The sequence below is a fragment of the Lampris incognitus genome, chromosome 9 (assembly GCF_029633865.1).
Source record: "Lampris incognitus isolate fLamInc1 chromosome 9, fLamInc1.hap2, whole genome shotgun sequence".
NCBI classification, from domain to species: Eukaryota; Metazoa; Chordata; class Actinopteri; order Lampriformes; family Lampridae; genus Lampris; species Lampris incognitus.
This window is the reverse complement of record NC_079219.1, coordinates 10,977,420-10,991,105: the sequence shown is the minus strand read 5'-3', so window position 1 is coordinate 10,991,105 and position 13,686 is coordinate 10,977,420. Positions and strand designations below refer to the sequence as shown.

Sequence of the window (13,686 nt, the reverse complement as noted above, 5' to 3'; positions counted from 1 at the left end):
AGAGTGGGGAGCGGTACCGAGCATGCTACAGGTGTTCTGTTGGAGCGTCCTAACTGGCCGAGGGCACCATTTTGAGCTGAACTTTTGTCGGACGCCCTGTTTCTATTTACTTCCTGTCGCTCGCGTTGAAAAGCACCGTGTCATGGTCGAGAAACGTCTCCAGTCTGATCTCCAGCGCACGGCTAGGTACGAGTTTGTTTATATGACGGTTTCAATGTATACAGAGTGTAATGAATGAAAGGTCACGTGTTTAACTTGACCTACTCACGGATGTACGTGCAGTGCGTGTGACGTATACAGGAAGTTAGAAGCGCATGTTATGAAGGTTGTAACTCGGATGAACGCTAGTAAAAGCTACACAGTTAAGAACCTACGAAGTCGGCTCGTTCTTGAATTATTCTTATGTCAGTAAGACAAGGCGTCTACGGACATTACATGGTGTCAGAATAGTCTGTGTATCTGAACACGAGCGGTCATGCCGAAGTTTAATCCGCCGAGTGAATTCAAGTTTGACGGCCCCGTTGAATGGCCGGAGTGGAAACAAAGGTTTTCGCGCTTCAGGCTCGCGACAAAGCTGGATAAAGACGACGGGGAGATTCAAGTGAGTTCGCTGATTTATGCAATGGGCAGCGAGGCTGAAAAGATATTCAGCTCGTTTGACTTCGCGGCGGAGGGTGATAAAGTGGACTATGATATCGTACTGAAAAGGTTCGACGACTACTTTATTCCCCGCCGTAACATCATACATGAGAGGGCGTGCTTCTGTCAACGTAGCCAGCAGCCAGGAGAGACAGCGGAGATGTACATCCGGACATTGTATGAGCTGTCTGAACACTGTGAGTTTGGGGACAAGAGGGATGAACATATCAGAGATCGTCTGGTAGTGGGCATAAAAGATAAGGTGCTCTCCCGTCAGTTCCAGCTCACAGCGGACCTTACTCTGGTGAAAGTCATTGAACAAGTGCGCCAGGCGGAGGCAATAACAAAGCAGCTCAGCCTCCAAGCTAACCAACCAGAGGCCCTGCTGGCTAACGTCAATGTTGTCCGATGGCGGGACGAACGCCAAAACAAAAAGGGCGGACAGCGTCATGGTGGCGGCAGTCCGGCAACCAACAAAGTAGATGAATGCGGGAGGTGCGGCAAGACGCAGCACACCGATGAGCGGAAGTGTCCTGCAACGAACAGTAAGTGCAACAAGTGTCATAAAAAGGGACATTGGGAGCGTGTATGTCACTCTAAAGCGGTGAGAGAAGTCACTGAAGAGGTTAAACAGCTGTACTTTCTGGGAGAAGTTGGCAAAGAGAGCAGTCAGGAAGATTGGACTGTTAGTTTAACAATAAGTGATGTACCAATAACCTTTAAAATTGACACGGGGGCTGACGCTACTGTTATCAACCAAGGGACATTTAAAAAGCTGAAGCCAAACATAAAACTGGGACCTCCTGACACATGCTTCATAAGCCCAGGTGGAAACATCAGCTGCATAGGACAGTTTCAAGCCACAACCAAATACAAGGAGAAACAATACTCCTTTCCAGTGTATGTGATCAAGGGGAGAGGCAGCTGTCTGCTGAGTCGTCCAGAGGCAGTGGAGATGGGTCTAGTGAAGCGGATGAATGAGGTCAGTGGAGTTTTCGGTTCAAGTGGACTGCTGAAAACAGACCCAGTGAAAATAGCTCTGGTGGAGGGTGCCCAGCCATACGCGGTGCATACAGCCAGACGGATACCACTGCCACTTGTACCACTGGTTAAGAAAGAACTGCAGCGCATGGAAAATGAGGGCATTATTGAAAAAGTGACTCAGCCCACAGAATGGTGCGCCGCTATGGTGCCGGTGCTGAAACCGAACAAGAAAGAGGTTCGCTGCTGCGCTGACCTCAGGAGGCTGAATCGAGCGGTGAAACGTGAGAAATACGTGCTGCCCACTATGGAGGAAATAATGCCAAGGCTCGCAGGGTCAAAGTTCTTCACAACGTTGGATGCAGCAAGTGGGTTTTACCAGATCCCCTTGCATGAAGACAGCAGGGGGCTCACCACTTTCATCACCCCATTTGGGAGGTATGCTTTCTGCCGCCTTCCATTTGGTATAACGAGTGCTCCAGAGATTTTCCAGAGAAAGATGGCGGAAACTCTGACCGGGCTAGAGGGCACAGAGGTGTACATGGATGACATCCTTATACATGGAGAGACTGAGGAAATCCATGACCGGCGCCTAGCAGAAGCGCTGGGGGTCATTGAAACAGCAGGTCTCAAACTGAACCAAGCGAAATGCAAGTTCAAACAGAAACAAGTCCGCTTCCTTGGTCATATCATCAACGAGGCAGGCATCAGACCTGACCCGGACAAAGTGGCCGGAATAGAGAACTTTCCTCAGCCCCAGAACGTGACGGAACTCAAGAGGTTCCTCGGGATGGTGAACTATTTGGCAAAATATGTCCCAGAGCTGTCCACTGTAGGTCAGCCGCTTTATTGACTGCTTAAAGCAACGACAGAGTGGCTGTGGGGACCTGCACAGAACACAGCATTCCAAGACCTTAAAGCAGCACTCGCCACCACCCCGGTACTCACCTTTTATGACGTCACTAAGGCTACGGTGGTGTCAGCAGATGCCAGCAGCTACGGGCTGGGAGGCGTTCTGCTCCAGCAGCACGGGGAACACTGGAAGCCCGTGGCCTACTGCTCCCGACGGCTGAGTGACGCAGAGACAAGGTACGCACAGATCGAGAAAGAGTGCTTAGCCAGCGTCTGGGCATGTGAAAGGTTCGAGAAGTACCTGTTTGGGCTTGACAATTTCAGACTTGTCACCGATCATAAACCACTAGTGCCTCTCATGAACAGCAAAGACTTGGATAATGTGCCCATTAGGTGCCAGAGACTGTTAATGAGGCTGATGCGTTTCAATGCAGTGGCTGAATACGCACCAGGCAAAACTTTAGCTGTAGCTGATGCACTCTCCAGAGGCCCAGAGCAGCGCTACGGAGATGGTGCTTCTCATGATGATGTTGCAGCGCACATTGATGCCATCGTGTGCCAGGTGCCTGCCACACCTCAAAGGATGCAGGAGATAAAACAGAGCACGGATGGGGATCTGCAGCTCCAGACAGTGTTGGGCTTCATCAGACACGGCTGGCCTGAGTATGTCGATAAAGTGCCGGAGACAGTCAGAGACTTTTATCAGGTGAGAGGGGAGTTATCTGAGGTAGATGGTTTAGTCATCAGAGGCAGTCGTATCTTCATTCCCACAGAGATGAGGGAGGTGATCTTAGACAGAATACACGACGGGCACCAGGGGATAGTTAAGTGCAGAGAGAGAGCTAGCCAGTCAGTGTGGTGGCCCAAAATGACAGAGCACATTACAACAAAGATACAGCAATGTCAATTCTGCAGAGAACACAAGAACACACAGAGAAAAGAGCCTTTAATGTCAAGTGAGCTCCCATCCAGACCATGGCAGAAAGTTGGCATAGACCTGTGTGAGTACAAAAAGCAAAACTACTTGATAGTGTCTGACTATTATTCCAGGTTTTTGGAGATCCTAAATCTACCAACAACTACTAGCAGTCAGGTTGTAGCTAGGCTGAAGGCTACATTTGCACGTTTTGGTATCCCTGAAATTGTAGTTAGCGATAATGGGCCACAGCTAGTTTCAGAAGAGATGAGGAGGTTCAGTGAGGATTATGATTTCATCCATGTGACTTCAAGCCCACACTACCCCCAGAGTAATGGACAGGCAGAGAGGGCTGTTCAGATAGCCAAAAGCATATTAAGGCAGGAAGACCCTCTCCTCGCCCTGTTGACATACAGAGCTACACCCTCTTCTTCCACTGGAGCCAGTCCAGCGGAATTGCTCATGGGTAGGAGACTCAGAACCACCTTACCCACATTGCAGCATAACCTGAAACCGGCCTGGCCTAAAGAGGAACTGATCAAAACCGCTGACGCCGCAGCCAAATCGAGGCAGGCTTTCTACTACAACCGCAGGAACGGCGTGCGGACACTGCGCCCACTGAACTCGGGTGACGCAGTACTCACCAAACCTGATGGACAGAAAACATGGACAATGCCAGCAGTTGTTCACAGTCAGAGCTCCACTCCCAGATCCTACATAGTGGAGACAGCTCAAGGTGAACATTACAGAAGGAACAGGCGCCACCTGTTGGCTACACCCAAAACACTCACCTCTGTCAGCAGGGATCCTGACCATGTCACTCCAGGGGAGAGTGGAAACACGGATGAGTCCCGAGCAGCAGAAATGCCAACTTCCACACCATATGTTACTCGCTCTGGCAGGGTGAGCAAGCCAGCAATCCGGCTGGATTTGTGAGGCGTATGGACTTGTGTACTGTGGGAGATTTTTAATTTTTTGTGAAAAGGGGGGTGATATACAGGTTAAAATTGTTGGCAGTAAATGTTCAGAGAAATGTTTAGAAAATAATCTTAGAGGGGGAGATGTAATGAATGAAAGGTCACGTGTTTAACTTGACCTACTCACGGATGTACGTGCAGTGCGTGTGACGTATACAGGAAGTTAGAAGCGCATGTTATGAAGGTTGTAACTCGGATGAACGCTAGTAAAAGCTACACAGTTAAGAACCTACGAAGTCGGCTCGTTCTTGAATTATTCTTATGTCAGTAAGACAAGGCGTCTACGGACATTACACAGAGGGCGTCAGATGCGACGCAATAGTCGGACACTTGCGTCCAGTTAGGACACGATGTTACAGCAAAATCATCCAGAAATCAAATGCATTTCATTTAATAAAATTTCTGATTAACTACAAGTCTGTACTATATGGTCAATTTAGATCGAAAACCAATCGAATTTCCCAAACAAAATTGGAACATGTGAGGGAGAATTTCTTCTCGACACACCGTGGGTCAAAGTCAATCAGTCAAAGTTCAAGAGTCAATCAATCAATGTATCCAATATTTACAAGTCTGATTTGAGTTTATTCTTTATTGGTTTATTGTTAATAATCCACAAAAGGATACAACAATATACCGAGCTGATCCACGGAGCAACTGAAGCAACCTGTCCAAAGCACTGTCGTTTGTCCTGTAGCTTGACCCCACCTACTGTGGGGCTTAACCTTAGACCACACCTTTGACTCTAGATCGCGCCCCACTATACACCATTATTTTCTTATCAAGACGTTGTTTGGGTTTTCAGAATCTATGGCGTCTCAATCTTTTTAGGGCAATGCGCTCTATATTGCGGCCTGTTATACAGACTGCCATCTAGTGGTATTGATAGTATACTACAATTCGTATCCTGCTATGTTTCACACAATTTCCACGGTTCTTACATATTTAATAAAAAAAATAACCGATTACCTACAATAGTTACCATTATAATCCAGCATCTGATTCTTGGTTTACAAAAAAAAATCGTGCATTGTATAAAAGTAAGCCTACTGATTGTAAACACTTAAACAAATTATTTCCCACGCATTTATCGAAATTAGCAGTTTGCTTTTGATCCCAATATTTAATTTTGACATGAATTCATCAAGGAAACTGTTTCACGAGGGCCACGGGTCCGCGTTCAGCGAGTTCCTAATTTTTGCTTTTGGCTAAGCAATGGATAGGAAACCTGCAGACAACACACTTCTGCACGTCTGACTGACTGGCTGCCACATTACGAAAAGTTCACTTAGTGGCTTCTGCAAAGGAGTGACTGCAGCTGGAGGTCTCGAACACGTGAACGCGAGATCGACGCGTGGCTCCAACCGTTTTTAAAACACGCTCTCGAAACGTGGCCTCGAGCTTTGGGAGTGCGTGGCTTGCTCTGATGTTCTCCGCGGGGACCACGACCCGCGGGCTCCCTCGGTTAAATACATTCACAGCTTCGCGCAAGGAGGAGGCACTTCGCAGCGAGACGGGCGCTGTGGAAAAAAACCAGCCCGCCGCCACGACCTGCCAATCACCCGTTAACCCAGACAGCCTCTCCCTCCCTCCTCCATACGCTCGGCCGCCGGCGGGGAGAGAGCCGCGTCACCGTTGGCCCGGGGCCGCGCCGACTGGAATGAGACGGGAACGCTGATTGGCTCGACCTCAACTCAGACAGCGCTCTCGCTCGCTCGCTCTCTCTTGTTATTGCTCAGACTGGGAAGGGAGGGGGAGTAGGAGGAGGGGGGGGGGGAGTGAATAGCAGGATGTGTGCGGGGGGACGTCGGTAGGTCGGCAGACAGACAGTCTGGTCTGGAGCGGCGCAGACATCAACACGGAGCCGGACCAGCGGCGGCACAGCGCCGGTACAGCGGGCACTCTGTACCCGGAAAATAAACCCCGACCGACGGACGGATCGACCGACGGCTCCTCGGTGAGAACCGCGGGCAGGCGACGTGTTTTCTGGTTCATTTCGCTGTATTTGAGTTCATGTGCACGTTCCATTTGTCCGCCAGTTTGCTGGTTGGCGTCTCCGCCGGGCTCCAAACTCAACTCTCTGTTTATGAGGCATCTTCTTCTTCTTCTTCTTCTTCTTTTCTTTTTCTGTTTTTTGCGACGCTTTAATCCCGATTCAGGAACCACATCGGCCCCTCCAGCGGCAGCCTCACGTTTACTACAATAACGAGATCTTCCAACGTGATGCGTCATTTAAGGCTCCGTGCCCTTTAGATGTTGAGGTGGTGTTGAGGTGGAGTGATTTTTTTCTCCGTCCTCTCCTCCGCTCTCAACCCCCCCCCCCCTGTTTTTACAGACACCCCGTTCTGCCTTCCCTGCTTCCATGGCTTCTCCATGACCCGGTCACTTCTCTGTCATCCATGATTCCCCCTCTCTCTCTCTCCCTGTTACTTCACTATCATTCACGGTCATGCTGTCTCTGTCACTTCTCTATCATCCATCTTCATTCTAGGATCGCAGGCGTGTTTGTTCCATCTCGTCAGTTTATCCCACTGAATTGAAACCGGTGTAAGTGGCCCTCGCCAAGTGTTTGCTAGATGGCTAGAATGTAAATGTTTCCACATGTTGTTGCTTGTGTTGTTTTATGGCTGACAGCTCGCCGTGACAGCGTCTCTGCTGTGCGTGAACAGGCTGCAGCTCTGTTCTAGTTTATTTACAAACCCGGGCATGGAGGAGAAATTGTTGTGGTGTTGTAGGCACTCTTTGGGGAAGGCATTTTCTCCAGAAGAAGAAGAAGGAAGACTAATGCTGTGACATTCAGCAGGTGGTACTCGCAGTATCCCAGGTTGCAACAGTACATGTATGTTGCATATCAAAGGTGCAGGTCACAGGGCAGAATCCCAAACAACTGCATTTTCCTGTGCTCTTGAGCCAGACACGCAATCTTTGGTTGCTCACACTGAAGGCAGCGAAGTAAGAACACACGTATGATAAATGAGTAACCGTGTGAGCCCAGGTTACCTAGAAGGCATTTTTGTTGCTGCAAAAGTTTCACTAAATTTACGTGTTTCCATGAGACTGATGTGTCAAGTCATCATTTTTGATAGCTAGAGCGATGGATGGACAGAATGATGGTTTACTGTCCTCAAGTTGTTTCCCACAGCCAATGTGTGCTACACAGAGCTGAACACAGTATATTTAAACACCAAACAGAACCCAAACAGAAGAGACAAAAAAAACCAGAAAGATGAGAGGTTTCATCAGATGGGGTAGATGCTTCAGGCATGGCAGATTTAACCTTCAACCCCTCAGGTTACGAGGCGCTCGCTCTGAAAATAAAGCAAGTCTCTCAGCCAGTCTGCAGTTTGCAAAACAATGACGGGCACAGCAATCCACCAATCAGTGCTTAGCAACTGTTTCTACTTCCTCTGACATCTGACACCCCACTGAGAGCAACAGAGAGCAGTATTGATATAAGATATAGCAGATAAAAGCTAGATTAATAAAAACACAGAGCTAATTCACAAAGGCAGGTATCAGTGGAAATCTGTCAGTCTGTATCCATCCATCCATCTGTCTAGTTGTCTGTCTGTCTACCTAACCTCCTCTGTCTCTGCTCTGGCCCCGCCCCCTCAGGACAGCCATGTCGGTGATGAGTCCGCCTCCCAGCAGCAGCGATGCCTGTCTGAGCATCGTTCACAGCTTGATGTGCCACCGGCAGGGCGGGGAGAATGAGGGCTTCGCCAAACGAGCGATCGAGAGCCTGGTAAAGAAGCTGAAGGAGAAGAAGGACGAGCTGGACTCTCTCATCACGGCTGTCACCACCAACGGTGTCCATCCCAGCAAGTGTGTCACCATCCAAAGAACGCTGGACGGACGGCTGCAGGTATGATGCTCTGGTGTGAGATTCATCCTTCAGAGGATCTCCCTAGCAAAAGCATTTTTGATTTCATTAAAAAGTGCCTTCATTTATTTGATATGTGTGCTTTATTCTTTTTCATGTTGGGAATCTCCTCTCCTGTCCCCTATTGATCAGGGTTTGAATCTGAAATAGTTTTCATATTAAATAGTGGAATTCATATGTAAAATATTGAGCAAAATTATGAAATAACTTGATATGAAAACAATAAAACATATGTTTGACGTGGTCCTGTAATGTGATTGGAATCTGATCTGGCTACTTGATGTTGTGCCCTTGTTGTGTCCCAACACCAGTTTTTGTTAGACAGTAATAGACAATAGATCAAAAGAGTTTTGTCTGTTGTTTTTACTTGTGTAACTCTCCCTGGCCTGTGATAAATCAGCCCTACATGTGTTATGGGTTTTGTGTGATGGCTTAGGCTACTTTATAGTGTTAATTGGGCGACGCCAGCCTGGACCTTGTTTTTAAGCCCTTTGCGGTGCTCAAACGGTGCTCATTCTCCTTGGCATTTCTTTAGTTTTATATCCAGCATGATTTAGTTTACACCCCCTGTGTAAGTCAGGGGGTACAAGCAAACACATTTGGTGATTAGAAATCAAGATAAACATTCGCACATATTGGTTTCAGATGAGATTTTGATGAATGTGTTTGCAAACCTCCCTATGTTCACCGAAAAATGCCCAGGGAACATGAACAAATCAAACGGTCAGACATAAACTTGTCAAGAAACCAGGTCTTTATTGCAGGCTGTTACCCTTGTAGCAAATGTGCATCATGCGAGTTCAGTTTGCACAGAGTTTCAGCTGTGATGATACTGGCAAGGGATTGTAAACATCATGTAACCTGCAACACTACTCATGTGATTACTTACTGATTTGTTCATGTAATGTGTACTATGTTGGCAAGACAATTAGAAAATTGAAATCATTTCTATCAAAGCATGTGAGCAGTATTAAAGAAGTGGTATTCAGTAGTGACATGTACTGAGTCTCCAGTAGAGCTGCTTTATAAGACAGGGCATTTGCTTGAGGAGCTCATAGTTAAGATAGTGTTGGCAAATGAAAGAGGAGGTGACATTGGGAACAATTTATTAAAGTGAAACGCTAAATGGAACTATAGGTTCAGTAGTTTGCTCCCAAGTGGGTTAGATGAGGAATTGTGTAATGCACCTATTCATACAAATTTTCCCTGTTGTCCCTTGAGACTGAAGTAAGAACAGTTCATGACCTGATTCAATTCAATTCAATTCAACATTTTATTTGTGTAGCACTATCTCATACAAAATCAGTTCTAAGTGCTTTACATAAAAACAAAGTAAAACAGCAAAAATACAACATACAATCTAAACAAGTACGATGTGTTCATTTAAGAGGATGTTCGGCCGAAAAGGAAGGTCTTTAGTTTGGTTTTAAAAGAGAAGTTTTGGAGCAAGTCTGAGATCTGCAGGCAAACTGCAAACTACTAATGTTATTCGGTTTTGAATAGGGGCAGGTAATCGAGAGGTGAAATATATAGTATAAGGTCTGGAATTCTTTTGTTAAAGCTGCTGTAGGTAACTTTCCTTTAGTGGCATTTTGTAATATTTGGTGAAATTCCTATTTTAAACCAACAGGTATCCATCAAGTAAATGTAGTCTGTAAAAATCTGGTCTCACTGGCTGCTCCTTTGGGCTGTATTCTGATTTGCAAAAAATCATTTTGGTCTGAATGAAACAACTAATCACCACTAAGGAGCATCCCTAGCTTGATGCCAGTCATGTGTGCAGATGCAGGGCAGCCCAGTATTTTGGGAATAGCTGCCTTTATAAATACTTCACCGATAAGTAAAACAGTGCTTCACGACAACAGTGTTGGAGTAATGAAGAGTTTGGACAAAACAGTTTTGTTTTTTTACATGCATAGATTGACAGCTGTGATACATTCTACTGTCTTCACAGTATTAATACAGATCTTGGACAGAGGTTGTCACACAAGGTGCTGCATGTACTTTGGTACTTAGGAAATAGCAATCTGCATAAATGCTTCACCTATAAGTAGACCAGTGCTTCACACCAACAATGTTGGTGTAACTAAGAGATTCACTGAGAAGTACTATATTTTTTACACGCATAGATTATCAACAGTGATACAGATTTTGCAAGTCATGATGGGCAAACCTATGTATGCGCATCAACCTGATTTGGATGGAGGGGTTACAGGAGGTAAGAAGGAAGCAGAGAGAGTGGGTAGTGGATTTTTTGGGGGGTTTTCTATCAAATTTCTAATCTCTCCAATGTTGCCTACAGCAGCTGTAAAGAGTAACTAAACCCAATACCATTTTAATGAGTTTTCTAACATGTACATGTTAAAAACCATCTAAAGGTTAAAAACACAACAGGTGGGTCTTGGTATTCTGGTGTAAGCGTGGCAGGATAACACAGCTGCAACTAGTAAAATGAATGAGTCTGTTTGATTTAGGTGTACCAGCACATCAGCATTGACAGACAGACAGAGCCAGCACTAACAGTTGTCAATATTCAGTGCTGGTTCTTTGGCACACCTAAATCAAGTTGACCCATTAGTTGTATTAAGTGTAGCGGTGTTTATTATGCTTTGCTTATATGGGAGTACCAAGACCAGCCTGGGTTTAGATACTATGTAATAACACAACATGATACATCTGTCCCATCATGCTAACAAGTATTGAATAATTTATATTGCGAAATGGATTTTGTGCACAAAACTTTTTTTTCTTCATTTTTATAAAAAAAAAAATTTTTTTATTTAGACCATGATTCTGAGCCTAATAAAATGTCAAAAGCACTGTGGCAATTCGAATGATGCTAAGAGTGACGCCATGAGAAAACCCAGGAGGTGAATATGGGAAAAGGGTTTTCCACTTTGGCATGAGCATAAAAGTTTCTGCATCATTTGGTGAAGAGATTTTCTGATATCAGATGTTTGATAATTCTGCTTGAATTCGCAATGAAATCCACTTTTCTCCGTCTATCAAATACTTATGAAGTTGATAATGTGCTCCATTTCTTCTTCATTAAAAATAATAACTAAAGCGAATAGATAAATAGAAATATTTACTTAAGTTTTATTTTTCCATGAGCTCATAAATCAAGTTATTGTAACAGAATGGTGAAAATGCTGACATATTCTCACTGCTTGATTAGAGAATTTGAGCATAAATAAAGGGTCATAAAAAATGAGAAAATGGTGGTGGTGATGAAACTGACGTTTTTACTACAGTTCCCACTGCCACCCTCACAATTGCTTTTTAGTCATAATCCATTTGTCGGCCCTAAAATGCTCTATAGCAGCAGTTAAGAATGTCTGCCTCCTTGTCCTTCGAAAGGTTTTTCAGTAGACATAAATGAGTGGCACACTGATGGTCATGGTTTCCACTTTGATTTTAGTTCCTTGTTTCTACCACATCAGCCAACTAACTAAACTTACTAAGTAACTAGCTAGCTAGATAGCTACTTAGTGAGTTAGCACATTAGCTAGCTAGCTAACGAATGAATTAACTAATTAACTCAATAACTCACTAACTCATTAAGTACCTAGCCAGCCATCTCACTAACTAACTAACTAGCTAGCTACGTACTCTCTAACTTGTAATGTGAGGGCATTGGAGTGTTATGGTGACTGATGATCACCGTTGTGTCTTTCTTTGGCTCTGGGCAAAACACTGACCCTGAGATATGGCTTCATCTCTTTTATTCATTATTCGTTTGTTCTAAAGGTGGAAACTGCAGTTGAAATTTAGAGATGTTTCAACATTCATTTATTTTAAAAAGTGAGAAAATATCTATTACTGACAACACAGAATTAACACGTGACATCACCTGTTGTAACATCACAAGGAAAACAGCATCATGAGATCATACCGTGACATCCCAGTATGTGACAAAATGAGGGTATTTTAATATTTTTGTAGCTGTCATCAGAACCAACATAGTCTAAGATGAATGCAACACATCATTTACATTATTTTTTGAAGGGTGGAGTTGTCTCATGTTTTTATATTATATCTGATTGCTGGGAGTATCTGTAATCTTGATGCTGACTGGTGGAGTTGAATTCATAAACCTTTAGGGCTTTCAAATTGTGGAATTTATGTGCATCAGTCCGGTAATGTCTACTTTTTTAAGTGAGAAAGCTAGTGAACACATCCGGGTGGCATGGTACCTGGTTGAGTCCGGTAGAATGTTTGTTTCCTTAATAACAATAAAGAAATAAAAACAGTATTTTAAGTTACCAGCTGACAGTGAGAGAGGCATTGTGGGTAAGGGTGCAGAACCTTGGCCTGATGAGGAGAAAGGCATATTGCTTGATATATGGAGGGAGGAAACGATTCAAAAACAACTGAAGTGGTGTGTGAAAAACAAGTGTATTCACAAGAAGATTGCCAAAAGGTTTGCTGCAGCGAATATAATGAAAACACCATCGACCAGTAAATGGTCTGGTGTTTTAATTTTGCAATCCATCCAGAATGGCGACTATGTGACCATTTCCGAATAGTAGCATAGATATTTGAAAAGTTCTCTGACACATCCTGAAGTTTTCAGGTCAGTCTTTATTGCTAAACACATTGTTCACATTGGGATTCCACCAAATGGAGGAATGCCTCGTCACCCACAGTGCATGGGCGCTAATGACTAGTGGAAAATTTTGAACAAGAAAAATAATCTCCTCCTCAACTTTGTCTTTTAGAAAAGGGCCTGGGATCAGTACCATGATGCATCCATATTTATGAAATTGATCTAATGAATATCTGTTGACAAGTGTGGTTTTTCTTTCTGGTTGTTGTTGTTGTTGTGTTGTATCAGTCCAAGTGATTACAAAGTAAGAAGTCGCCTGCCAGAATTCTGAAATTCAAACGACTGGTTTATAGTGTAAAGCTCAGAGGAACGATGCAGTTCATCCGCAACAAAGCAAACAAGTGTGAAAGCCCAATTAGCTTTCATACCCATGTTACAGCGAAACACCAGGGGTCTTTTGTCTTCACATTGTCTTCAGTTTGCCGTTTAGGAATTTCAAACACCAGCTGCATCATTTCTTTCTAGTGTTAATGATGGCATCATAACTGACATTACTCTGACATCATGCTAATTGTTAATGGTGATTGACTGAAGGTGAAGTACACGATGACATCACCAAGCCAGGTCACTGAAAATAAATGAACTCAGAGCTGTCAAATATATTTGCCAAAATCTCGGAAAATGTGTCGATGCGGTAAAGGACAATGGACAACACCCCACTGTTTGTGTTGTGACACAGAATTTGTCTGTGATGTCACAGTGATGACAGAGATTGTTTGGGATTTATCAGATCAAAATGAGTTATATTCTAGAACAAGGCCATCTCTAACCTAACAAACAGCCTTTCTCACTGAAGACGTCTGGTTCTTGAACGTAATACAAATCACAT

General features: G+C 44.5%; 1 protein-coding gene across 1 annotated transcript in view; it reads left to right on the top strand.

The window, feature by feature from the left end:
* Positions 1-6,179: 6,179 nt before the first annotated feature.
* The window catches only part of smad10b (SMAD family member 10b), a 37,033-nt gene continuing 29,526 nt past the window's right edge, over positions 6,180-13,686 (top strand). Inside the window, exons 1-2 of the mRNA XM_056285581.1 lie at positions 6,180-6,322; positions 7,981-8,230. Coding sequence (XP_056141556.1) covers positions 7,988-8,230 — 243 coding nt within the window. The 5' untranslated portion in view covers positions 6,180-6,322; positions 7,981-7,987. The remainder of the gene's footprint in view (positions 6,323-7,980; positions 8,231-13,686) is intronic.